At 33.5% G+C, this 26255-nt stretch overlaps 2 protein-coding genes across 2 annotated transcripts; one reads left to right on the forward strand and one right to left on the reverse strand.

Moving 5' to 3' along the window:
- Nucleotides 1–2892: 2892 nt before the first annotated feature.
- Nucleotides 2893–5300, forward strand: LOC128683526 (dynein light chain Tctex-type protein 2B-like). Its single transcript, XM_053769243.1, has 3 exons — nucleotides 2893–3186; nucleotides 3703–3849; nucleotides 4402–5300. Exons 1-3 carry the CDS (start codon nucleotides 3001–3003, stop codon nucleotides 4636–4638), a joined length of 570 nt encoding a protein of 189 aa, XP_053625218.1. The 5' UTR covers nucleotides 2893–3000; the 3' UTR covers nucleotides 4639–5300.
- A 12367-nt stretch (nucleotides 5301–17667) lies between these two features.
- LOC128683819 (uncharacterized) lies at nucleotides 17668–20248 on the reverse strand. The gene is made up of 3 exons (XM_053769782.1): nucleotides 20047–20248; nucleotides 18946–19306; nucleotides 17668–18532 (listed from the first exon to the last, which is right to left on the reverse strand). Exons 1-3 carry the CDS (start codon nucleotides 20151–20153, stop codon nucleotides 18239–18241), a joined length of 762 nt encoding a protein of 253 aa, XP_053625757.1. The 5' UTR covers nucleotides 20154–20248; the 3' UTR covers nucleotides 17668–18238.
- Nucleotides 20249–26255: the final 6007 nt, after the last annotated feature.

The following is a 26255-nucleotide window of genomic DNA, read 5'->3' on the forward strand; positions in this document are numbered from 1 at the left end:
AAGAGTTCTATACATACAAGTTCTATACGTCAAGAAAACATACACTTTTTGTAAAGTCGGATAAAACCAATCACCCGTTTAGTCCAGCTTTTCTTTCACAATCTAGACTAAATCCGTCTACATTGCCAGCCCTACCTTACTTCAGCGCACTATCCTTACAAAATATACTCATGTTTTCAAATTCTGTTTTAAAAAATTAGCACCCTTAGACTGAATACACACAGGGAAAATGTTATAATAGATTTTATATACTACGTCAGATTTTGGTATCAAAGTTAGTAAGCTCTTGTAACTATTTGTTATTCTGTTTGACAATATTGAACTACCGAATAGGACAGGCAGTAATGCAGTTCGCTCCACAGAATTTTGTATTTATTTATTTTATTTATCAAAAGGCGGAGTTAATGCTAAAGCTAATGCTTTAGCATTAACTCCGCCAATCAATCATCCTTCAGTCATTCTTTTGGAAAAACTGAAGAAATTTGTAATTTAATTTGATAATTTAAAACTATGTGGAATTATCAATTACATAGGTCGTTCATGGTTCGTGGTCGTCAGCGGTTTTGAGTCGGATACATATATATATACATATATTATCGGATCGATATCACTGATCGTGACAGAAAACAATTATTTGTAACTATTTTTGTGGTACGTTGATTTTTTCATCCCTTCTTCGTTATAGCACAAATGCCTTTTTTCTTGGACATACAAGAAAATAAATGAACCTTTTGTGTTCCAACCCTTAATCCGACTATCGGTCACATCTCGTCCCACCCCGTACCACGACGGGGGTGAACATTCGTTTAACTGACCCATAAGAATAGTGACGTACTTATCACTGCTATCTACGATGCACTGCCAATGCATTTCGATGTTTCATTTTTCGTTGCGGAGGGTCGTCGCGTGATTTAATTTAAGTGAATTCCAGCGTTCTATGTTTATGTTTGATTTGTTTAGGAATTTTGTATATGTATCGCCCTGCGGATTAGGATTTAAAAATTGTCCTTGCCCGCGACAGCAATATAGTACTAGTATGTTATAATAGATTTTGGTATCAAAGTTAGTACGCTATTGTGACTAAGTATTAAGTAGGTATTATTTGTGTAATATGTACCATGTAGTTTGAAATTTGAGATGAAAAAGTAACTGTGACGGTTTTATTATTAAATAAATGATCTGACTTTGACATATAATGAGGCTTTTTCAAAATTAAAGATTCTTTAACTTCACTTATTGACATTAAAAATTCGCTTAAAACTAAAGTTATTATTTACATTTTTTTAAAATTATATATATTTTTTATATAGTAAATTCATATATCAATAAAAACGAAAAACAACTGGAGGAAAGACATGAGATAATGATGATTAAAGTGTAGTCACACAATTTACGTAAAATTCTCTACATATTTTTGTTTCTTTATAGCAGAAAAAACATTTTATTTTACATCACGAAGAAACATCAGTTGGGCAAAAATAAACAATTTATCTTATGTAACCACTTCAGGTAACAAGGCCGCAGTGTGAAAAATAAAACGTGAGGCGAATACAAAAAGATGTGCTCCCAAAAATGTGAACGAAAGTACGTCAGCTTTAACCGAAAAACCTTTTGTCACCGGGGACACGAATTTTTACGTGAAAAACTGGGCTGTAAAAGGTACTATTTTGTACCTATCTTGTCTGATAAAGAGTTATAGCTTTAAAAATACTTGCGTTCATTGTAATCCAAAAAATCTTTCATATTAGGTAGGTACTAGGTACTTTTTTTCTGTCACACACATGGCATAAATATAATAATGCGAAAATTTGATGTATGTAAGTTGCTTTTGTGAACGGATTTCGACCATTTATCAATGATTTCGACGAAGCTATATTATGACCCTTTTTCTCCTGAAATTCAAGTATTGTCAATTCAAGTATTACAACTGATTAGTAGTGACTGTTTACAGAATTTTACAATTTAAATTTACATTTCGTTCGATAGTTAACAGCTATAATATAATAGTGAGTTGTACAGACAAATTTGACGATGACTTTGACCGACGCGCCGCTGACGTGTAGACAAAATGGCGCATGGTACTTTGCGTTTTTCTGCGCAGGTTAAAGTTGATGGAGCAACCCACCCAATACTATCCATAATATCAAAAATAAACTATTCACAGTATCGATCCTATCAATACGATTAATTACATAATAGGTACTATCGATAGTATGTAGTCTAAAATGATCGATATAATATTATCTTTTATCTATACTATGGCTCTAGCGACAACTATCGATAGAACAACACTTCTTTCTGCAATATGAATAGTTTTATATGCAACGAATCGAATAACATCAAGCCATACCGTCTGCTGGCCACATTACATTTTATCTTTATTATACAGTAATAGTTCGGACGACCAATAAGCTCTTCGTGCTGTTCACAAAGTGCATAGAGGGTTGTATACTTGGTAAGGTTAGTTTGGGGAATATATTAAATATGCATCGTATTTATACTACAAATGAAGTAGAGATATACTAGCTAGGTAACTGACTAAATGTCTTCAGGTACCTTTAAAACGACAACGTCGTAAGTTTTTGCGTGTAGAATCACTTTGGTCCTTTAAAGACTTCTCACGCTTTTGAAAAAATATCACCTCTCCTACTCAAAGGACGGTTTTATACAATTAAAATAATTGCTGTAAGTAATAATGTTAGACAATTATGTATTTATTATTTCGATATCAATGATGTAAAACACTTTTTAATGCCTTTATACCATTCATTTAATGGAAGTTACGTAATAAACTAAAGTTATTCGAAGAAGGATCTCATATTTTTGATAGTTTGTAGGAACAAACTCTTTCAAAACTCAGTCAATTCTAGAACAGTGGTAATGAATAAAAAACTCGGTGACATCTCTCATGACAATTACAAAAACTAATTCGTCATCGATTTATTGTTTTTCAAAAACACAAAATCTAGTCTAATTTTGTTATTATAAATTTAGAAAATCATGGCTGACTTGAGGTCGAAATCGGAGGGGAAGTATGTTTCCGTGGTGGGCCTTGACAAGTCTCATTCCACCACCAAGTCGGTGGTCAACTTCAGCAAGAAGAGTCTCAGCAGGTTGAAGGTCCGGCGGGCGTCGTATGGCTTCTCCGGAGTACCCGGGATCCGGCCCGTGGAGAGGACTTCACAGGTATGAGATTCAACTTTAGTGTTTTTTCAAACCGGTATTTCGTGCCTAGAGGCAACCCTAAATTAAACTATTGATTCCAGGAGACTAGGTTGATCAAACACCGAACATACTATATGATTGTTTGAGTGTTGCTTTTGAACACAGAAACCTGAAAAAAGAAAATAACCGGCCAAGTGCAGGCCACTCACAATATATGGTCCCGTAGTTTACTACAACAACAGTTGGTCGACAATTGCTCGTAAACTTATAAAGCCAATTTAGGTCAGATAGGTTTACTTCTAATGTCGTTAATATATGATGCTGTAACGTGTGAATTCTTAACAACGACCGTTTCGTTCATTTCTTTTTTATTATTTTGTCTAGGCACTAAGTACAGAATAGTGTTTAGAGATCCTTTCGATCTGAATCAGCGATACATAACCGAGCTTTATTCTCGTGTTGCTTACCAAGCGCTCAATTTTAAAACTCATTCTTTGTCATATTCTTTAAAAAAAATTGTTGATATTGTTTTTTCAGTTGGCTATTGAATTCAAACGACCGCCGATGGTGTACCTGCCTACGTATCAACTGGACCCCAACGTGCCTTTCCACATTCCATCTGTACGGGACGCCATCAACGAATCCTTGGATGAACATTTTACTGGCCACAAATACACCGCTGGGGTAAGTTTTTAGTGAATAGTACCATGTATCATTTCTTCTACTCAAATATTTAAATATGTGCTCGATAGAGCCTAGATTTGGAATCTATATCGGGTGCTTCCGAGTGTTGCTGTGTTACAGCTATACTACAGGCGTCGTCAGATAAATTATCATTTTTCTAAGTGTCATTTAGTTTATCAGTCATTTTATTAAATAGTGTCGTTATACAAGATAAGATTTATCGTTCTTCGAAAAGATTCTGCCTAGTAAATTTCCCGGAGTATCGTCTCCGCCACTGAGCTGTGTTAAACGGTGCAAACCTAACACCGCTTAATTAATAAGAAATTAATGAAATTAGCACAGAGACGAATCGTTCAAGAGTAACATCTTTATGTTTTTACCTAAGCGAAGCCAGGCTGCGAGTATTTGATAATTTCGTATCCCGTCGCGTCGCATTTTCAAGAGGATTACGTTTTTCATTTGCACCTATAATGTAAGGGCATCTTTAGGCACCTTATCGATATGACTTATCGACTTATATCTAGGTATCGATCGACTATGTTTGATTTTTAGGAATCTCCAGGATTAACCTTGCGTTTGGCCGGAGAGATTATGAGGAAGGTGAAGAATATGCCGTTCAATCGCTACAGGATCATATCTATCGTGACCCTGGCCCAGAAGAGGGCCCAGAGTTACAACAACGCTGTCACCTTCCTCTGGGATCACGAGAGAGACAGCTATGTTGACATCACCAGGGAGACCACCAGTGCTTTCATACAAGTCACTGTTTTTGGTATATATCTTGATTAGATAACTACATATATTATATTAACAGGACGTGGCACGGCCCTTTTTTATTAATATTACCGACTAAATAAATTAATTGATCAAATTAAGGTTCGTTATAAGTCCCGTTTATATAATATATGAAGTTGTGTTACGCGAAAGTTTAAAATACGATATAGGTATCTCGATTACATTAAAGTATGTGTTCTTCCTGTAGAATATCGAGGTGAGTATTAGTAATGAGATCTGTTTATTTGTTTTGAAGAATTTAAACAAAATATATTCTAAATGATTTAAATTCTATAAATCTCTACTAGATTTATAGAATTTAAATCATTTAGACGAATACAATAAAAGTTATTACCTACCGGAAAAATGTTGTGAAAACGTGCCTTTCGAATGAATGCGCTGAACGGCATACCTCCGATTTGTTAAAATTGAGACGTGTTTCTGTCACTTAAGGTTTTTGAAAAGTGATATTTTATTAGTATTCCTGTCAGCTACGAGTAGCGTTATTTTTCTCAAATTTTGCATTGGCACTAGTTGTATATTTGACACTTTGTTATCCTTTAACATTGTCGAATTATACTGACGTATTGTCATTATAATTAATTAGATTTAATCATGATTACCTATATGTATAATTTTATAATTTAAAGTTATTATTTAAATACATAATTGATATTAAATATAGTTCCTTTGCATCTAGTTATTTGCATTTTATTTAAATTTAAAGCGAAAATGATAAACCTGTTTATTCAATGGGATGTTTTAAAAATTATATTTGTATACTCTAAAAGGTGCTTTGTGTATGTTGACTCAGATTTAAAATATAAATGGTGCCAAATCCTAGTTTAGGCACAAAGGTACCACAAGGCAGCGAGACGCAGCGCGGTTTGACAATAAGATAAGATAAAACATAAAAAATATATTAATTTTCTCCAACAATCAAATATTACAAACGTAAATACCAGATTGGAGTAGACTGGAGCCTGTAGAAGGCAAGGCCTGTACGTACTTGCCACGAAATGAAACGAATATATTTTGTACTGTGTAGTCAATAGTTTCCAATATTATGATTATTAAAGTCAACAACATATTAAGCTACCCATAGTCATTGCAAATTCGCCCTTATTACATTTGCTACTGGATTTATAATATGTGTCTTTGCATAGAGTTCCAGCCCCACAACTTGACGTGCGCTCAACTGTACATGTGGACGGTGCGATCTCATGTTATCACTGAATCTTTTAAACGCGCGTTGCTTTCAATCGCTAGTTCAGCACTCACTCTCAGTTAGGACACCGGGTGAGTACATAATAAGTGACTTCAAAAGCCTAAACCTAAGCTTCAAGAATCACTGATTCGTGACTAAGAAGATGAATCCTTTGTTCTGCCAGATGAATCTGTTAATGGAAATATTTAGTCTGTTGTGGATTTACTTTGTCTTTAAGAGCTTGAGTTCAATGATCATTTGACATATATAGTAAAATTTATAAAAACAAAAAAGCTTAAATTAGTTTCAAGGAATTTTGTTTTTGACATAATAATGCTGATTTTTTGCTTCACTGCACTCGAAACACCAATAGTTTCTATTGTTCATTTTTTTACTGATAAAGTTGATAACTAGTTTATATATATAAGTATGTAGTTACTTGCTTTTCCAAATTAAATTCTACCATTATACAAAATTTCATTGAAATCCGTCTAGTAAATTTTGCATGACTGTGTAACAACAACCAATACGCAAATATTTTTAGGACGGAACATAACATCAATACTTACATTCTTTTTGTAGCCTGTATTGTGTGTCCCATTGCTGGGCAAAGGTCTCCCCTTTTGTCTTCCAAAGGTCTCTATCCTGAGCCGTTTTAAAGCTCAGGATAGAGACCTTTGCAAGCACGCTGAAAAATATAATACTTCCATTCAATATTTATAAATTGCACCAGAATTGACGTCATGATATGTTTCCAACTTGGATCGCTTCCAATGGATTAGGGTGCCACTGGTACGTGTAGTAATTTGTCTACCCTCAGTTGCAGAACTTGTCCAAGGTTGTTATAAGTTGTTTGATTGCGGAGGGCATTACGCGTCTAACGGTCGGTCTGTTATGTTTACATTTTATCTATAACTAGCGACGTGGGCCGGCCTCGTATGAGTATATATGTATGTGTATATCTTCAAGGAATAAATTGTTTATATAACAGTGAAAACTGCATAAAAATCCGATGGTAATTCAATAGTTGGTGATTCAATTTCAAACCCATAACCCTTCTTACGTTACGAGTATTCTCCTCTCTTCTGATAACGTGACCATACCATACTTTCCAATTTCCCTGTAATCTGTGCAATAAGAGAAGATATAAGATTTTAAGTATCAAACTGTATCATACATAAAACAATTTGCGATTGGATTCATTTGTCGGAAATGAAAGCTATTATATTTTCCAGACAGTAATAAATTGTATGGGGAAGGAAATGTTATATAACTGATTCTTCGCGAAGCACTGTTAGAGGAGTAAAAAGGTGAAAATAATGATTTGTTTTTGATAGTTTAATTCATATGGCATTTATATTTAAGTAGTAATTTTGTTTCGAATATTTTAAACCATAAGACGAAACAAGTACACCAATTTTAACTTTTCGAATCAACCTCAACCTTTTTCCTATCAATATTTTTCAGTGCCGGTAGAATACCTTCCTTTTTCATGTATAGGCACTTTAAAACAACATTTCCACTATACCTTAGTTATTGTCCCTTTATTGGCTTTCAGGTGATTGCACTGTGGTTATAAAACTTACATGCAGCAATATTCCGCGGCACGATCTCTTGCCTCTAACATTTTTATCGCAGCCAACAGTAGTCTCGTACAGAACACCTATGATATATTTACCTAGTGTAAGGGTACATACACATTGCAGTTATTTTTTATCACGTAACATTTCCACGGACAGGCAATATGATATGTACCTATTAATTTATTCTGCATGGACTATAATATATAAACATAACAGTATGTTGTTTGTTCATTGCACGAAACAACCGCATTCTTTAACATTTCATCACACAAGTGTTAGACAGATATTTTGTTTTATAGTTACCTGTGCACAATTGAGATTTTTTATATGATGTGACAAGTAAGTCACACCAGATACATGTATCATGGTTGTACATAGTGTCAATATTAATAGAACGAAGAATTTATTTCTCCACCTCAAAACTGTGTTAATTAAGGCTCAGTGTGAAGGTGTAAGTCGTGGTTTTATATTACACATTCATCTACGTTGATAGTAATAAAAAATTACAGAATGGTTAGGTTAGGGAAACGATACGAGGGAAACAACCATTTAGTTTAATAATCGTTTCAATACAAGTGATCGATTAGAAACAAATATGTGTTGTCTCTTACCCAATATAAGACGCTTTGTAGTCACTGTAAATGTTTGCTGGAAGACCAATTCAATAGAAACAAAATTTTATTCAAACTATTTAATTCATGCAAATCTAACACAAGCAATATCGTAAATTCATTTATGGATGAACAAACAGACGTCCCGACAAATTCCAATTAGATAGAAACACGCTACTCTCTTTGAATTGTGTGCGCGTCAAAATCTAAACGAAAGCAAATATATATACTCGTTCAATTCGATGCAAAATGTCGGATACCGCTGCGATGTGCATCGAAGCATTTGCATAGAAAATATGCAAACGATGACTTCTTTTTCAACTATACTGGACCAACTTGCCGACTCAAGGCGGTAGCACGGCATCGTGTAGTTACTAAAACCGAGAACATATTCTCTTCCCGTATTATATGTGTTGACATTTTAATTAATTTTAATTCATATTATAGTCTGTAATGCGAGGATAATATTCTACGAGGAGATAGGATAACAGCACATTGGCATAAAACCAAGAGACCTAAAGAGAGCTCGAGTCAAAAGAGGATTGACTTCAAGCAGTAAACCAGTCGTCAAATCACAGTCTAGATTTGGAGGTTCATTATAAGCCGAGTTGGGCGTAATAGCAATATAATATCATAAATAAAATAAATATATTAGGAGTAATCACACAGCTTGAGCTAGCCCCAAAGTAAGTTTGAGACTTGTGTTATGGGATACTAACTGAACGATACTATATTTTATAATACATACATAGATAAACATCCAGGACCCGGGCTAATCAGAAAAAGTTTATTTTCCATCATGAGCCGACCGGGGATCGAACCCACCGAGCTCGTCAAATACAATAATGGTTATAACACAAAAATAAATATGAGATGTGATTCTAAAAACTTTGCAATAGTCTAGTAAGTAATTGATATAGAAATCGTTACCACAGACCAAAACAATGGCTAGACGTGGAAAAGACTGAATAAGAAATGGCCGATAGTTAATAACAATACATAAACAAAGCTTGATTAAAAACCCAAGAGTAGTAGTATTTTTTATTAATATTTTAATCGTATTCAAAAAGTGTGCAGTCAACATAAAACATATAGCTATACTTTATACACTTGCTTCCCATTCAGATACATATCGTATACAAATTGATTCTACCAAAGTCATTAATTTAATGATGCTTGGAGAATTTTTATGGGTCTCCTCTTATGAGCGTGTTCTTAGTTGCATTTTCGGCTATGACGCCTAGGAGTACAGGGTCTGCTTAAAGGTGAACCATAAAAAACTTGAAGATTCGGCTGTGGTTTTACAATCAGCCGTCGGTCTGACATCAATTCTCCCTGAGAATTTGTTGCCTTCCCTCTATCAAGGCTTTTTATCCCTAGTCAGCCCTTACGACATTCACTCGAAATTTAGCTTAAGCTTAGATGAAGTAGTACTGCAGAGGTTTTGGATAACGAAGATCGTGATTAAAATGGTCAATTTTTGTAAAGAATTATATTTTTCAGAAGACATATTTAAAAAGTGTAGCAATTTAAAGTATTTTCAGACTACAACAATTACTGAGTCCCGGGAGGCATATTTGTGACAGAATAGAAACAAAAAATATACATCAATAATATTGATGCAAATAACTTGAAATTGCTCACGATTTATTTATTATTTACTTTCAACATGGCAAGAATTTATTCTTTGCTAATTGATTGAGTCCATAAATCTATACTCATAATAAAACTGTAAGTAGGCTTTGTCTTTGTAAGTACATAGGGGATATTAATGAAAAATAATTATGGAGGATCTTTATAGGAATAATAGAAACCAACTCTTGTTTTTTTAATTTTTGTCTTTAGTCTATATATTGGTTCGCGCATCACGCAAAAACTGCGAGATGGAATTTAATACGGTTTTCACTCGTATAGCAAATGGTCTAACTAAAAATCGGCTATAGGTTTCATCGCGATACGATGTTTACAACCAGATATATTGAGAATAATAAGTTAAGGGTAATAAGTTAATGATCACAATGATCATACGTCTAGATATTTTATCTACAGCATAAATATTTTTTACAATTTTCTGACCTAGATTTAAAAAAATAAATAAATCTATTGCCGCGCTCACCGTAGCCTTTTAAATAAGTAATATACTTAATCGCACCCTTGTGACTAGTGCTTAAAAGGCCAGACCTAGGTTCAATGGTACGTGACAAGTTCAATGGCAAGCGTTGCCCTAAATTAGTAATATACTTGTACAATTTGACATTTAGTCACGGTATCGAATATAGGGCAAATAAATAAAATGGTTGTTGTTGAAACAAAATAGTCTGAAAATAAATGTAGTAGTTAAGGTAAATCCACTGAGAAATAAATTGGCTCTCTCTTCGACTACTAAAGTCGAAAAGAGAGCCAATTTATTTTAATAATTTGAAAGAAAATTACATTGAGTCGTTTAAAATAAAATTGGATTTTAGGCACAGTAAACATCACAAAAAAAACCACTGAGTCATGTAAGGTTAGGGTTTCACATATAATTTCACAGAAGGCAGAAATATAATCCCGAGTTATATTATCCCCAAGTCAATAACGAGGTAATTTCGTAGTCCACCGCATGCCAATGGGATTGTGTTGAATGGGAGACCGGTTGGCTTAACCAGGGGTCCTAGGTGAGCCACAAAAGGCAGCGTAACGCAGCGCGAAATTCGATCGTCAGTACATAATTTGCTTGCGGTCTATGATGTCGCTTGATCACTCTACAGGGCATCGCGCTGTATTGTGCTGCGATCTCACACTCAGTTTGGATGCCGGGTAAGCCAAGAGTTTGTGGTCGAGTGGAAAGTTAAGTCATTGTGTAAGCCATTGTCAATTTTCTAGATTTAATTTATTGATACTTTTTAAGTTTCCGATATAAACATGGAGTTTATACAGGGTACTTAAGTTATTTTATGACCTAAAAGATTTTCGATATAAAGAAGCCAACACACAGCCACAAATGGAATCAAGACAAAGTTCAGGAGTTCATTAAAGATCGTGAATTGGCGTTGACTTCCATTCAAGCAGTAGGTATTAGCGCATCCCTTATTTTATTAATTTTACTATTTTGTGTGTTGGAACTGGGAGTCTGTTATTGTTTTTAAAAACAGAATTTTGAAATAAACTCAAATTCACCATGAATTTGACTACGTGATACTCAGTATATTGAAGGTCAGATTTAAATACACCGACCTTGACCTTCGAAGGTTGTTGCGTGTCAGCACTCAGTTGATGAGGTCTGTCATCAATAGCTCTATTACATAATTCATATTACGTCCTTTACCTGTGTCCTTTACCCATTAATTAGTAGGTACAATTTTTGGATATAACATGAAACCAATTTAGCGTTCAATGTACCGAACAGTTTGTTGATATGAAGTTAATATTAGTTCTGTTTTAAAACTATTTTCTTAACAAATTATATATATGTGTTTTTCATAAATAACTGTGTGAAAAAGACAGAAGAAATATTACGTGGAAGCCGTACGAGGCAATTGAGACACACAAAGTAATTTTGAAGTCAATTGACATCTGATAGGCTACAATAGGATTCCCAATAAAGTCTGATGTTAGGAAGGAGGCCAGTTATATAATCATAGCTGAATCTTAAAAAATTAAAAAATCTTTAAAACAATCTAATAACATTAAAAGTTTTAAGTATTCAATTGATAACCGTCACTTACCGGGATTCATGCCTTACGAACACCTGAGATAGAGCAATGATCATAAAAAAACAGATGCCACGGAAGTGAAGTTAAACCACAGGGTACTGACAATATTTCTAATAAAATATCCTTCAATATGTTATGGGCCGAGTGAATAATGGATGCTATCAAAATTGATATAATGTGATAAATAAAATGGTTCGATTTATTCCGTCCGAAGTGGCTTGTCCATAATCAAAGTGCCCGGGAATTATTACTAATGTTTTAATTAATCACCTGGTCTATAACATATACATATATCCCAGAATATAATAAAATATATTTTGCATGCCTAGATTAGTCTAATATGTTGGACTCTACTATGCATAAGTTAATAACTAATACCTTTTTTGCAAATAAAGCATTGAATTTAATTGAATGAGGCAACCCTAGAGATGGTACCTACCAGATTGCCACAGAATCTCGAATGTGTATCGTTGTGTATTCCAATTTCGCCGGCAAATAGAATGTCTGAGTTGCGAATGTCTTGGAATGTGTCTGTCAACGTATCGTCTCAGGGGACCCTTGTTCAATTACTGATAACAATGTATGTAGGTATTTATTTAATGTGTTTGATTTTGTGAAGAGAACATTACGAAGGTAATATTAAAGAGTGAGCCTTGGGCACGTATGTATGTAAATAAATTATAAATAAATAAAGTGATGTTTAACAATGATGTCAGTTCAGTCAGTTGTCTTTTCTTGAAAAATGCTATTAAGTTGTGAACTCATGATTACCAAACAACACGAAGTCGTCTGTATCCGATTTCACAGAACGGCTAAATGGCATTCAAAAAATTTGCCGCATCCGTCAAAATTCGGCGAATATTCCGCGATAGTTTGGAGCCGGCATAACCTTTATCATTTTCCTAAAACTTACACCTCGAGAACTAGCACTTCCGTAACATATCTACTGAATTCATTCATATTAAAACATATATATATATATATATATATGTACCACAGAATGCCTTTTAGAATATTAAAAGCCATTTAATAAATTACTCCAATTTGCGACCCATTTTCATTTAGGTAAAATTTTTTGTGCGTTACATTTTTTGTCACGTGTACTGTGTAACATCTACATGTTTTTGATATGGGTGGCTTTTGGGTTGACACGTGGCGATTTTGGACGATTAATTTAGTTTCTTTAGTAATTTTCTGCTGTTGAAATATATTTCTGCTGTCTGTGAATACAGAAAACACTATGAAAATTTAAAATGTGTGCATAAAGGGAAAATCGTAACACTGAATCATATTTTCCTTTACTCCAACTTAGCAAATTATTTGCCTCGACAGTTATTATATCCCTCGTATTACCTGTCTTAATTAACTGTATTATATTATTAATACACCCATATGCATACGACGTAGTAAGATACAGGCTAACGGTATCTATGGTAGATCGTATATGCGAATTTCAAACAATATTAACGTTTTTAAAAAGTAGTCGCCAGTCGCGTCCATTGAAACGAAAGCGAAAACTTCTTTACAATCACCATTTTTAGAAGTGTTAATAAAATAACTCGAAACTTCTCATAAAGCATCTTAGCAAGGTACCTTATAATACCACTTTATAAACAGGTATTTTGTGACAGCCTATTGGTTAACTGGTAAATTTATACAGGTATAAATTCAAATAAAATATAAACCAATAGGGTTGATAAGAATATGTATCTATAATATTTATAGGAGTATTCTCCACTTCTTCAACAGGTGATAAAAGCATGTTTAAAAATAAGTGCGCTGAATTCACAAAGAATAACGACAGGCACAGTCCGAGTCGACTGAATGTTCAAACAGCTTTTTCCGAGCGGCCAACTAATGGATTCTCGAAAGAAAACAAGAAATAAAGTTACAAAAATGCATGTCGAAGTTTCAAATTATTTTACAGCGGAAACTAGGAACGCAAAGTGTTCTAGGAGTTTTAATATCAAGGTTTTGATTACAAAGTTTTTTTGTAACTACCTCACTACTTTTCCGTTGTGTATTATTTTTATTTGATGCTACATTCGTAATCTTAAAATATTTGCTAATTTAATAGACTCAGTAAGCCAAGCCAAGCCAGTCTTCCTTTGATTTTATTTTATACCTACCTAAATATAAATTTTATGAAAATACTTTTACAATAATAATAAAAATATAGTTAAACTATTCAACATGTTTACGCAATATTAACTTTACATAGCAATATCAAAGCGGCGCCAGTTTTCCATCAGCTAAGTGTAAGTAAATACAATATTATCTCAAGTTGCTTGTGTTGTGACTTTGACAATTTCAATAAAATAAACAGGTTTCGGATACAAAGAGCAAGCAGTGACGTCATGGCGGGTCCTGACGTCAGAGCTTGCGTACATGTGGGTCAATAGAACGCCCGGGAACAGCCAGCTGAATATAGGTCAACTTACAGCTCAAAAATACGCTACTGGCTCCCCGGCTACTATACCCCAACCTTCGACACTATCCATACACCACCAAAGATAAAACAACACTAAAAAAGACCCACAATAAAGATGTTTTATCTACACTTAACGCGCGAAAAGTTTTATTGAATCCCAAAATGGTCACAATATTTTTTTTCCTTTTTCTGAGGATATTTTATGACAAAGTTGGGATCAGTTTTCGACTGATATTGAAAAAATACGAATACGGCACAAAGGGTTTTACTAGAATAAATTTGGCACGGAAAAGTGTAACGTAAAACCTTCGGTAGCTAATGGAATGAAATTCGGATTACCAATTCTAATAGGGTAATTTAAGAAACAATTAACAATTTGGCTGGCAATTTATTGTCATTGCTTTTTGTTGAAACTTTTCTGAAATCAATTTCACTTTGGCGAGATTGGACTGTGAATATGGCGTTGAAAGGAGAAGAAACAAAATAAACTAGGTACTTACTTGATAAAATTGCGCGTTTTCTTAATTGTTTCAAGACAAATACAATTTTGCATATAATAGGAATGAATAGAAAAAAATTTAAATATGTAAACATAGATAATTTAAAAAAATATTAGCTTTAGAAAATAACTTTTATTTTAGTAGTTTATTAACAACATTTTGTATGGTCAGCGTTTATAATTTTGTTTCCTTCTTAGTCGTTATTTATTTTAAATGAAAAAGTACTCGTAAAGATACATTACCTTAATCCTTAATATCGTTCTAAGTAAAATCAGAACTGGCATAGGCTTTTTATTTTATTTTTGGTACATTTTGTTAAAATCATACAGTAAATAAATAATATAATGCCCAAATAATATATCTAAATCCTCCTAAAAATGTTATTTATAAATAACATAGGCTGATGAATGACCGCGAAATATCGCCCACTATAACCAAATCTTTTGATGAACGTAGGATGATAGTAACCTTATTAGTACATAGCTAATAAGCTTCAGAGTCACTCTAACGAGCGTTTTAGCCGCCGCGGCCGCGATGTCATTACAATCCGTAAATTTTCTTATGAAAGGTATTTATAAAATCAAATATTAATAAAATAACATTTAGGTACACAAGTATAAGTCAATTATTTCATGAAGTCTGGTAATAAAATAGATTCTTGTCTTTATAAATTGAAAACTTGTAATGACAGCGCAGACGCGGCGTTCGAAACGTTCGTAGGAACGGCCCTACACCAAACAAGCTTTAAGCTTACGTTGCCAGTTACGCTTTAATCGAGTTAAGTACTTAACTAATTATCTGAGTGCACAATTTAGTTTGAGTTGGCGAGTTCACTGGCTAAACTTTACATCAAAGCAATGCAATTAAAACAAGCGCTATTTATGTTCAGATTATTATTTTTTTCAACAAAATACGAGTAAAGCCTCGTTCGCACGGGCTTTTGTCAACGTGCTTTAAAAATAACGATGCAATGTGTAATATTAAAGTATCACAGTCGAAAAAATATTTTCATAAGAAAGGGTAAAATACTTTTTTAAACAGGTTAAAATTTTTTATAGGTAAAAGTTATATATGTAACAAAGAGCACAAATAATTTAATGCCAATGATAAATCATTTTTATTGCGTAACGCCACTGAGTCGGCTAAAAGCGCCATTAGTATCTGAAGGCACTTTGGTAAATGGAAAGGAAAGCAGTTTTTATAAATATGTATAACCACAAGCGCTGACAGAAATATAAATAGAAAATAAAATTTTAGTAAATTCATACTGATTACGACACATTCTGGAAAAAAATATTTTAAGTTGTATTGGGGTTATACATTACTAACTGCGAACCGTCCCATGGGAATTTCAGAATAAAACGTAGGTACCTACCATAAGTGTTATACCAGGTGTAACAAATTTCATAACAATCCTTCCTGTACATTTTGCGTGAAAGAGAAATAAACATTCACACACACACACACATCCACACAAACTTTTGCATTTATAATGTTGGTAGAACATCACATTACGTAAGTATCTAGGTATAAATAGGTACAATATAATATATATTTAAATAGGAATATTCGCATTCGCATAACCGAATGATTCGCATCATTTTTTAAAATTCGCATCAACATTCGCATAATTTCATGGAAATGTATATTGAATGCAAACGTTATGCAAGTCGCCGCATGCAAAAATTTACTAGTACCTAGTAATTAAGCAATAGCCATTGTTTCATTCCCGTTTCGTCTATTTATCTGGCAGGTCAATGGAAGTAAAGCAGTTTTGCGATAAATATACCTATATAACTGTACAGCGGTGGTGATAATTGCCACTAAGGCGAGTTCGGTTTTGCCTTAATTAAATATTAATGGTAGGTACTTACCCTGAGGTGCTCCCAGGGTTTGCTTCCAGGAAACTTGCTTATGGACCAGAAGTTGTCACAAAAATTTGGTATAGCAGTGTTCGCAGATTAATCATAATTTTAGTATAATTTACCTACAGGTTTTTTTTTAACCACGGGTCGTTGTAACACGACCCAAAACGTCCGAGGTACGTACCTGTAATAATAATTTACAGGATGTTACAAAATACATACGAAATGGTAAAATAGATTAGGTACATTATACAAAGTTTCAATATACCTAAGTTGTTAGTTGCGTGCACTATAACGAATACGAAAACCGCTCCTTACGAGCTCTTAACTTGAAACTTCTACCTTAAGGTAAGTAGTATCTTACTACTTCGTATGTATGTATGTATATAGAAATGTATGTATGTATATAAAAATTCACTACAAATCAAATCTTATTTGGGTGATCATTATTTGGTGCAGGTTTGAATAATTTTATTCCTATTTACAAAATATGTATAAAGCCGCTGAAAAAAAGACACCACAGGAGGATACAGTCCAAACTCGTTTCTAAGTTACTTTTAGGTCTTAACTTTATACAAAAAAATTAAAAGTCGAGTCGTGACTTATGAACCGCGACTCCGACCCACAAAACTTGAAAATTCGATAATCTAAAGTTAAGATCCGTGCTGACTTTAGTAGCGATCCTTCAGACCCCTTACTTAGCATACGTGTGTATGAATATTAAACAGATGTTATAACCTCTTGGGATTAAAATTAGTCTGCGGCTACGTCTACACCCAAAACCGAAATCGAACTTATGCTTTTAACTGAATTGAAAGATGGTCCTACGTTGGTTAGTGGTCGCTGCGTATATTATATGTAAAGCAACATCGTGTGTGGCACTGATCACTGATTTATATTGCACGCCAGGCAGCAGTTACCTAATTTATAAACATTTATTGTTTTTTTAATTGTTTCGCATAGGTACCTATATCCCATAGGTATATCCTGTTTGTCTATTCGGATTTTTTTTGTAAAAAAATATATTTACTCACATTTCTTTATTTATTTTTATTTTACAATGAAGTTGTATGTTTTTACTCGTTCGATCAATATCTACTGGGCAATTAAATTTTATACAATAGGTATAATGGAATATAATGTAGGTCAATAGTTCAGAATGAGAAAAAAGATATAGCTATTAATACATTTTTCAATTTGATCTACGTAATACATACGTATATGATAAATTACATGACTATAATGAAGGTCTCAATTAAAACATTGAATATCTTCAATATCTTATAGTGACTGTTTTCCGTTAATAAATTCAAATATTAATTTGAGAACTAGGTACAATCGTAATATGTCTTTTTAACTGTACCTCTATATAACAAACTGAACATTCATTCTAAGGTCTACTAATGAAAGGCAAGAATAAATCACGATATTTGCAATCTTGAATGCTTGAATTCAAAAGAAAAAATAATAACAAATGTTCTAGGTAAATGTATTCGAGAAAAGATGGTACGGCTATCCCTTGTGTTGCTTGCAGTTTCCTTATGCTTACATATTATAAAACAAAGTCCTCTATAGCATCTGTCTGTTCGCGATAAACTCACAAACGACTGCACAGCTTTTCATACGGTTTTCGCCAATAAATAAGTGTGATTCCTGAGGAAGGTTTCAGTGTAAAAACATATTAATGTTTTTACCCGAGCGAAGCCGGGACGGGCTGCTAGTCCTAAGATATGTCCGTCCGCGCCAGTTTAAATTCCGTAGTTAGATTTCCCGATTCAGCTTCATACATAATGTCATTTATCAATTTCTCCGCCAAAATAAATTGTTTGTGATCTAAATATCTCATTTTCGCAGCAATGGACTTGCAGAAGATGTCGTGGCGATCCTCGTCATCATCTTTGAACTTCTTTAGACACTTATCTACTAATTTAACAACATTGCTTGTAAGTGTTTCGTCTATGGTCCTTTTAGTCGCACGTTTGCTGCTCGACGGCAGTTGATGATTACTTTCACTTTCCTGTAAAAACGAAATAAATTATAGTTATATCAATTTTTTAAACCACAAACAATATATAATTTACTAGCTGCGCCCCGGAGCTTCGCTCCCGTGACAATTACGGGTTAAAAGCACCCTATGTGTTATTCCAAGCTATATTCTACCCGTGTACCAAATTTCATAGTATTCTTAGATTTTGCATGAAAGAGCAACAAAATACATACACACATACATCCTCACAAACTTTCAACTTTCGCATATATAAAATTAGTAGGATTACGTTTTGATTGTTACGTAACATAGGTACACATATACTTCGTAACATATACGTAATATAGTATCGTTGAGTTAGTATCACCATAACACGAGTCTCGACACTTACCTTAGGGCTAACTCAATATGTGTGATATCATTATTCATTCACATTTACTTACCGATTCCTCATATTCTACGTGTTGCGGACTTTCACTTTTTCTTATTATAAACATAGCTGTATCTTGTTCGTCTGTACCATGATGATCTTCACTACCAATTTCTTGGACATCTCCGTCACTGTTCTCGTCATTGTGACCATCAATATTATCATCATCCAAAAACGTCAAGTAATTGTAATACCACAGTTTTGGCTCATACACTACTTTGTTATACACTAATGAGTGTACCACTTTCTTCCTTTCTTTTCTATATGTTGTCCTTAATGAGTTTATCTTCTTTTGGACATCAGGTCGGTCAGCACACGGCTCCATTGTTCTGAGTATTTTCAGAAGTTTATCTATAGCTTCTTGTCTGATACATCTATAAAAGTATTTATATTTAAAAAATCTAATTACAACTGTAACTAGGTACAAAAACTTAACTATTAAAAAATATTAATCAATTTCAATTTTTAAGTACTTATTTTCTTACTAATAAATAAGTAATTAATATGAATATGTACTCCGAGTAGAACCTCTATTGAAATTAATTGCAAATTTGCCTTTATTAACGTAAAATGAAGATAAAAATAGAGAAAGAAATCATCTAGCCAAATACAATAAGAGGAGATATAAGAGATAAATTAATTCAGCCATACTGGCAATATGGTCTCGATAGCGCAGTGGTCAAGAGCCCTGTCCCGGATAGACAGGAGCGCGGGTTCAATTCCCGCTCGATTCCAGAATTTTTTCATCATCATTACATTATTATTTTCAAAAATAAATTAAAAAGCATGAGTGACATGTATAACAAATCCATTTAAACAAAGTGCATATGTTGTTATCTCTTTCATTCGTGGTCCGACCTCTCCTTATGCATTGCAAGGATTATAACATAGCTATACCTTTCACAGCGTAAGAGAGATCCAATGAAAGAGACAGCAATAACATATGTAGGTACTTTGTAAGTTTTTAGCAATGCGGGATCAATCATTATCTATAGCTCCATGTGCCTTACCGCATGAATCATAGAAAAGAAGACCGGTTATCAAACAAGTAAACAAAATGGCGGCGCCGACACGCTATACAATTAAAGTTTATTTTCAGTAGGTACATACTTACTTAGAATTATAGTCTTTATGAGTTATATCCCACAGGCAACGTTCTTTTCTATACGCATTTATCATTTTTATCAGCATTTCACGATATGGAGAAATACATGTGGCCATGTTGACGTGATATAGCACGAGCGAATACACACGTCTATTCAAGCTGACACTCGGGCGCGACTAACGGGCAGGCGCGGCCAACGCACGACCGTACGATTTGCATGACGCTCGTATAACTGTCTCTTTCGAACTGTGTCTGCGAAACAGAGAAAGACGCCGCTTAGTTGAATTAAAACGATCGGTTGAATAAAAAAACAAGTCAGCTCATAGGTGTAACTTTTGGATGGTATTGTGTTTTTTTTTAAGTTCTTACCTGCCTTTATTGAATGTACCTAATATTCGTTTCATTAGCTTTAACTATATTTTTATGAGGATTGGATAGATTCGCGACCTCGTAGCCCCGGGAATATCCATATACAGATATTGATTGTAAGTAAGTGACACATATAGCCTTAATAGCTGAAATGTAATAATAACATTCCGAAAAAGGGTTAACGTCAGGCGAGCGGCCGGTTGTAAAATCACAGTCAAATCTTTTTACGCAACCCCTGGGCCACCACAGCTTCGAATGTATCGGAAACACGTGAAGATGAGAGTAGACAAGTTACAAAGTCAATAAGGAAGTAGGTACTTAACTTACAAAAAAATTACGTTAATTTGAATTTTACTTGAAATAAAACTCTGAAATACTAATAAACTGAAGACGTAAAAAAACATTATTTATATATTTAGTCCATTGTTAGATAATGGTATCAATTAAGGAACAAACCGGGACGCCATACAAATGCCCTACATAGATGAAACATGTCACAAAAAATAATAAAAATAATAAAAAAACAGCACAGGAAATTATATACCTATATAACCTTAATTAGAAGGTTCACTTCCTAAACCGATAAGAGTGTTATCTTTGGTTCAAACCACGGTAAATTCTACGAAATGATCCGGGTAACTTGGGGGTTACAGTAGGTCAAGTTCGGTGAAATAAAGTGGGGTAGCAACAACGCTAATATTGTAAGAAACGTGGTATTTTCAGATATTTTGATGACATAATTCCCATTGAGTTACCGCGATGGTAAAGAATAAAACTTATGTAAAACTTGTTCAGTTATTTTATAATTTTATTTACAAAAAATACATGTCTGTTGTATGAGAACACATTCAACAAACGCAATTATTTTGCCGTTTTTAAAGATACGAAATCCTTGTACGCGCGTCCGACTCGCACTTAGCCGGTTTTTTTATTAATATCGGCTGTTATTACCGAAAGCCGATACAATGCGCAACCTTCAATGTGCTTCAACCCTCAATAAAGAAATCATAATTTACCGGGAAACAGTAAGGTAATAAAACCGACAGCCCCTGTGTTATTGTAATGTTTATTGAGCAATATATCTCCTACAGTTTTCTTATGTCATGATCACTGTTATCTATCGTTATATTTGAGACAATAAAAATTAATGAAACTAAACTGAAATTCAGGGTGTTCAAAATATTATATAAATACAATTTGGGTAAGGGCGTCGCCAGCCGATGGACCAGGAGGGCAGTAAATAAAAATAATGAGAAAGGATTGTAGATAAAGTCAGCATATGATTTCACGCATTAAAGAAAAGGTACTGTGGGCGCATCACAATAGGTAACAACTCAGTGTTACGTTGAGAAAAAATGCCCTGAACTAATTTTCAGCCATCCCCATTTTGGACTTTGGTTGCTGTTTCTTTACATATGAGTAAATTTTTTAGAATCTCTAGGGGATACAGCAGCCCCTTGTGCCCGCCCTTGGCGACGCCCTTGGTGGGGTTGATTGATAGGTACCTAATATGCGAAGCGTTAAGTACATGTTAACAATTCTATAAGAATACTCGTAAGGAACTTTTCGAATTTGTTACAGTGGACGTGGCTGACAACGACGTTTTACAAGTAGGCTGCAACACACCAGTTGCGTCTATATTCGTAAGTTCATACCGATAGTGCCATTCGGTGTGAACAAACGCATACAAATTCAAATACTTATATAAGTAAAGTCATGACGTCGTCGTAATGTGCCGCTGATTCGTCTTGAACACTTCGTGTCGAACACTTTTTAATAAATAATTCAATTTTTTAAATAAAATCCTTAATATAATCCCTAAAGGCAAATTTGTACATCAGATTTAAAATTTTCAAAGCAACACGCCTTTATTCACGAAACTGTTTCATAAATATTAAAAACTGATAGATAATGTGAGTAAAAGCATTATTAAATATTGTACATATTATGTAAATTTCACCAATCTAGTTGCTAACCTGAAATCATGAATTTTCATAAAAATAAAATTGTATTTTTAAACGGATACGACGATGCGATAATGTATAGCCAGCATACTACTCATTTCAAATAGGTATAGTTTCAACATGAAGACGTGTCCGTAAAATATTTTAATAATTTGATTAGGTAATAGCTTTGTCATGTACTACATAATACCTATGTATAATTAATTGTGTTCTATTTATTAAAAAATATTTATTGATTACATTATTTTGAAAGCATTTCTTTGCTAAATATTTAGTTAGAATGAGAGATATTAGTACATACATTACTTTTGATTTGACCTTTCGTCTAGACAGATAAAACATTAGAAATTCAAATGAAATAAGTTTTTCTAATAACCTATGTGGATCTTTTGTTTTTTAAGAAAACAATTTTGTTATATGTAATTTAATACTAAATACTTAGTAAAAATAATGGCTTACTTATTTAATGGCTCAATCAAAATTTCTATTGTCCCGTAATATGATTGGAATTTACTTGCAAATATCGAAGTTTTTCGAAACTTTTATTAAACTTATCTATTCCTCTTACAATATATTTACTCGACATCACTGAATAAACAGCTACAAAATGTGTAAAAACATTTACATGTTTTTAAGTAAAACCTGTACTGTGCTAGTAAATCCGACATTTCGAATTTACCCCGTAACGTTTATTGATTTCGATATCGTGACGTAGTGTGCAACAGGTCAGCCTACAACGCTCGAACAACATATAACTCACTTAGCAACAAACCAGCAAGCAATTCTCACCCATATTGAACATGTAATATAGTATCTTCTCGATCGCTATTTCCAGCAACTAAATTGCAAGTGCAGAATCTAGGTTTTCCCGGGCAATGCTGGAAAGAGACAGATAGCTCAGCTCGAGCCTTCACACGCCTGGGACGTTTTGACCTTTCGAATAATTTTAAAATTGAGCTCGAATATGGAATTCTGAATATCAGCTTGCGAGCAATTTGTGGGATATTTCCATTTCACAATCTGTGCTACGAGTAGTTTGAAATTGAAAAATAAGTTTACATTAACGCATTTTCAAATTCAATTTCCATATAATGTTAGTTTATTTTTACAACATTATCTTGAGACATTGTTTTATAGTATTATTTTAGACATTTTTTTATTGACCTACTTATCGATCTACTTATAGGTAGCAGTACTAGTAGTTACATCATTCTACAAATGTGATATAATTTATATAGGCAGAAGGTAAGTATACAAAAAACAGAACCACAAATAACTACCATTCCAACTTATTCTATACATATATACGTTTAATATATGATTGAAGGATGGCGTGACCAGCTTTTATTTTTGTCGTAGCGTAGGGCAGATAACAAGCAAAAGTGCCTAATCGATGAATTTTCAAATATACCTATATATGTGTCGTTATTTATGACATATTGAATGGACAAAGAATGAAAAATGTGACATTTTGTCGATATCCATTTCGTGTTGAAAATATTTTCAAGATATTTCAGTAGTTGATATTAACATAGCTTAACCTAGGACAAGTAAGTAAGTACAAATGTTAAGAATATTTTACGCCAATTGATACTGTGACTCTGGTCTTCGCGACTGAAAAATCACAAATAACATAACATGCGGAAATGAGAGAGAAAGAGAGAGGCGTCTTACATAGTACAAGCTGTTTTTTTTATATCTATTTCCTAAAACAGTGGGAAAATGAATCTAATATGTACTTATTAATAAACTTACTGTTGATCAGGATTACACCACATAATGTAACTAAGATTTAAAAATTATATTTGTATTCACAACAGGCTGTGGTTGCAAGACCTTGACCATTTTAAATCGCCACCCTACAAGCCACTTCGTGTAACGTTGTTTTCAATGGTAAAAGCATTTAGTTTATTAGTTTTTGCAGTGCTTTCAGCAGGGAAAATGGGTTTTTGAATTATTGTATTGAAAAGCCGCCTTTACACTAGTACCTATACGTAAGGTTAAGGTTGTTAGAGAAACTTTTCGTTACTTTATTTTTTAATTTTTATTAAGGACATTTCATCTTTAAGACATGTCAGACCAATCACAAAAAAGTATTTATGTGCCTGTAAAAAAAGTTCATGATTGCAATTTTTTTTTAAACCGTTTATATGGAAGATTGTACCTATATACTGCTTGTACATATATACATTTTTCCATGATTTTTCCCTAGCTTTTTCTAAACCAATTTCTGGACAAAAGCCTGCCTACATTTTAAACATAGTTATCAAGGTAAGCTAGCTCATATGGAGCAACACATTGCAATTTGAACACGGCAAGTTCAAAGTAGGAAGCAATGAGGATGAGCCATAAATCAATAACTATTGCAACTCGACTGCAGTTGCATCGGTTTCCGTTCGAGATACACTATTAGGGGATTTCCCGGGGCTCGCTATTTATAGCATCAGGGAATGCAGTTACCTTTGCACTTTGCGTAGTACCTGTGATCACCCCGTCCTGTTTTATCGATCCGATGTGATAGTTAGTTACACGAATATCTGGGACAAATGAGGTCGCTGAAAAATAATATGTTTAGATAATTATAGTGACTATGTTTTATATGACTTTGTAGATTTGGCTTATGATAGACCTAGCAAAAGTGTTTAAGAGGCTTTGTTTTTGCTTTTTAGTTTTTACTTGTACGAAAAACTTCATTGTATTAATTACATGTGTAATGTTCTAATAGCATTTCAAATTATAATAATGTGAACAAAACAATACGAGTAGGTAACTATAAACTAAAATTCAAATTTTAATCATAACAATGTTATCACTGCGGTTATCACGTGTATTTCCATGGTCCACTCATTTTAACGATGTAATACCTACATTAGTTACGTTTGTTCAGCTCACAGTTTCCGGGTATGTCGTAAAAACTCGTAAAATTTAGTTTATGTGCGGCCCTCGGGTATCTCTGGTCATTTTGGAAAAGGCCAATTTACTGAACTACATTTTCGCAAAACGTAGGTCCCCGTTATTTTTTTCTCATAAGGTTCTATTTCTAAGTTTACATTTGAAAATGTTAGAAATGTCTTAAACTAAATTGTAGTGAAAAAAAAATTATAATTATTTATAACAAAATAAAACAGTGTCAATTACAAACTTTTATTTAGTTTACACCTCTCCCGATGTTTGCTTGTCTGTCTGTTATCAAATCTTGCAAGTTAGATTTTTCTTACTTCTAGTTGTCCTACAGAGTTGAATACCCACGTCGCTTCAGTTTCCATGACAATGAATTAATTTTGATAAGCATGATCTGATGGTGCATCCTGGATCGGCACCAAACGAGGGAACTCCCCAATGGTTGAACAGCATGGACATGGGTTTTTTATCAGGCAATAAAAACAAAAAATATATCTCTAAAAATATATCTATCTGAAAAAAAAATCTTTAAAAAATATATCTTTCTCTAAAGATCTCTCTGACGACAATTAAAGCTTGTGGTAAAAATTACATTTTTGTAAAAAAAACTTGTTTACATACATGTACATTAAGGCATAATTTTTTATAGGTAGGTATGTCAAATAACTTATGTCAAAGTTCATTTTGAAAGGTCAGTGTTTGTGTCAAATACATCATATTCAAGTTTTAAAAACTTTATATTTTAAACATTTCAATTATATACTTAACGAATTTTATGGCCTAAATAATTCAAATAAAACTTGTACTTCATAGTGCCAAAGGGACTATTTTAGCATCTTTATTGCAGGCCTGTTACTCGTAAATTGGACTCTTTTCAGACATGGCTCTCGGGTATTCCAAATGAGAAGTTAAGTATTTTTGATGAAAAGTTAAATATCTCTATGTAGTAATAAATCATAAATTGACTCATATTCAATATTTACA

Source organism: Plodia interpunctella, chromosome 3, assembly GCF_027563975.2.
Source record: "Plodia interpunctella isolate USDA-ARS_2022_Savannah chromosome 3, ilPloInte3.2, whole genome shotgun sequence".
In the NCBI taxonomy this organism is placed as follows: Eukaryota; Metazoa; Arthropoda; class Insecta; order Lepidoptera; family Pyralidae; genus Plodia; species Plodia interpunctella.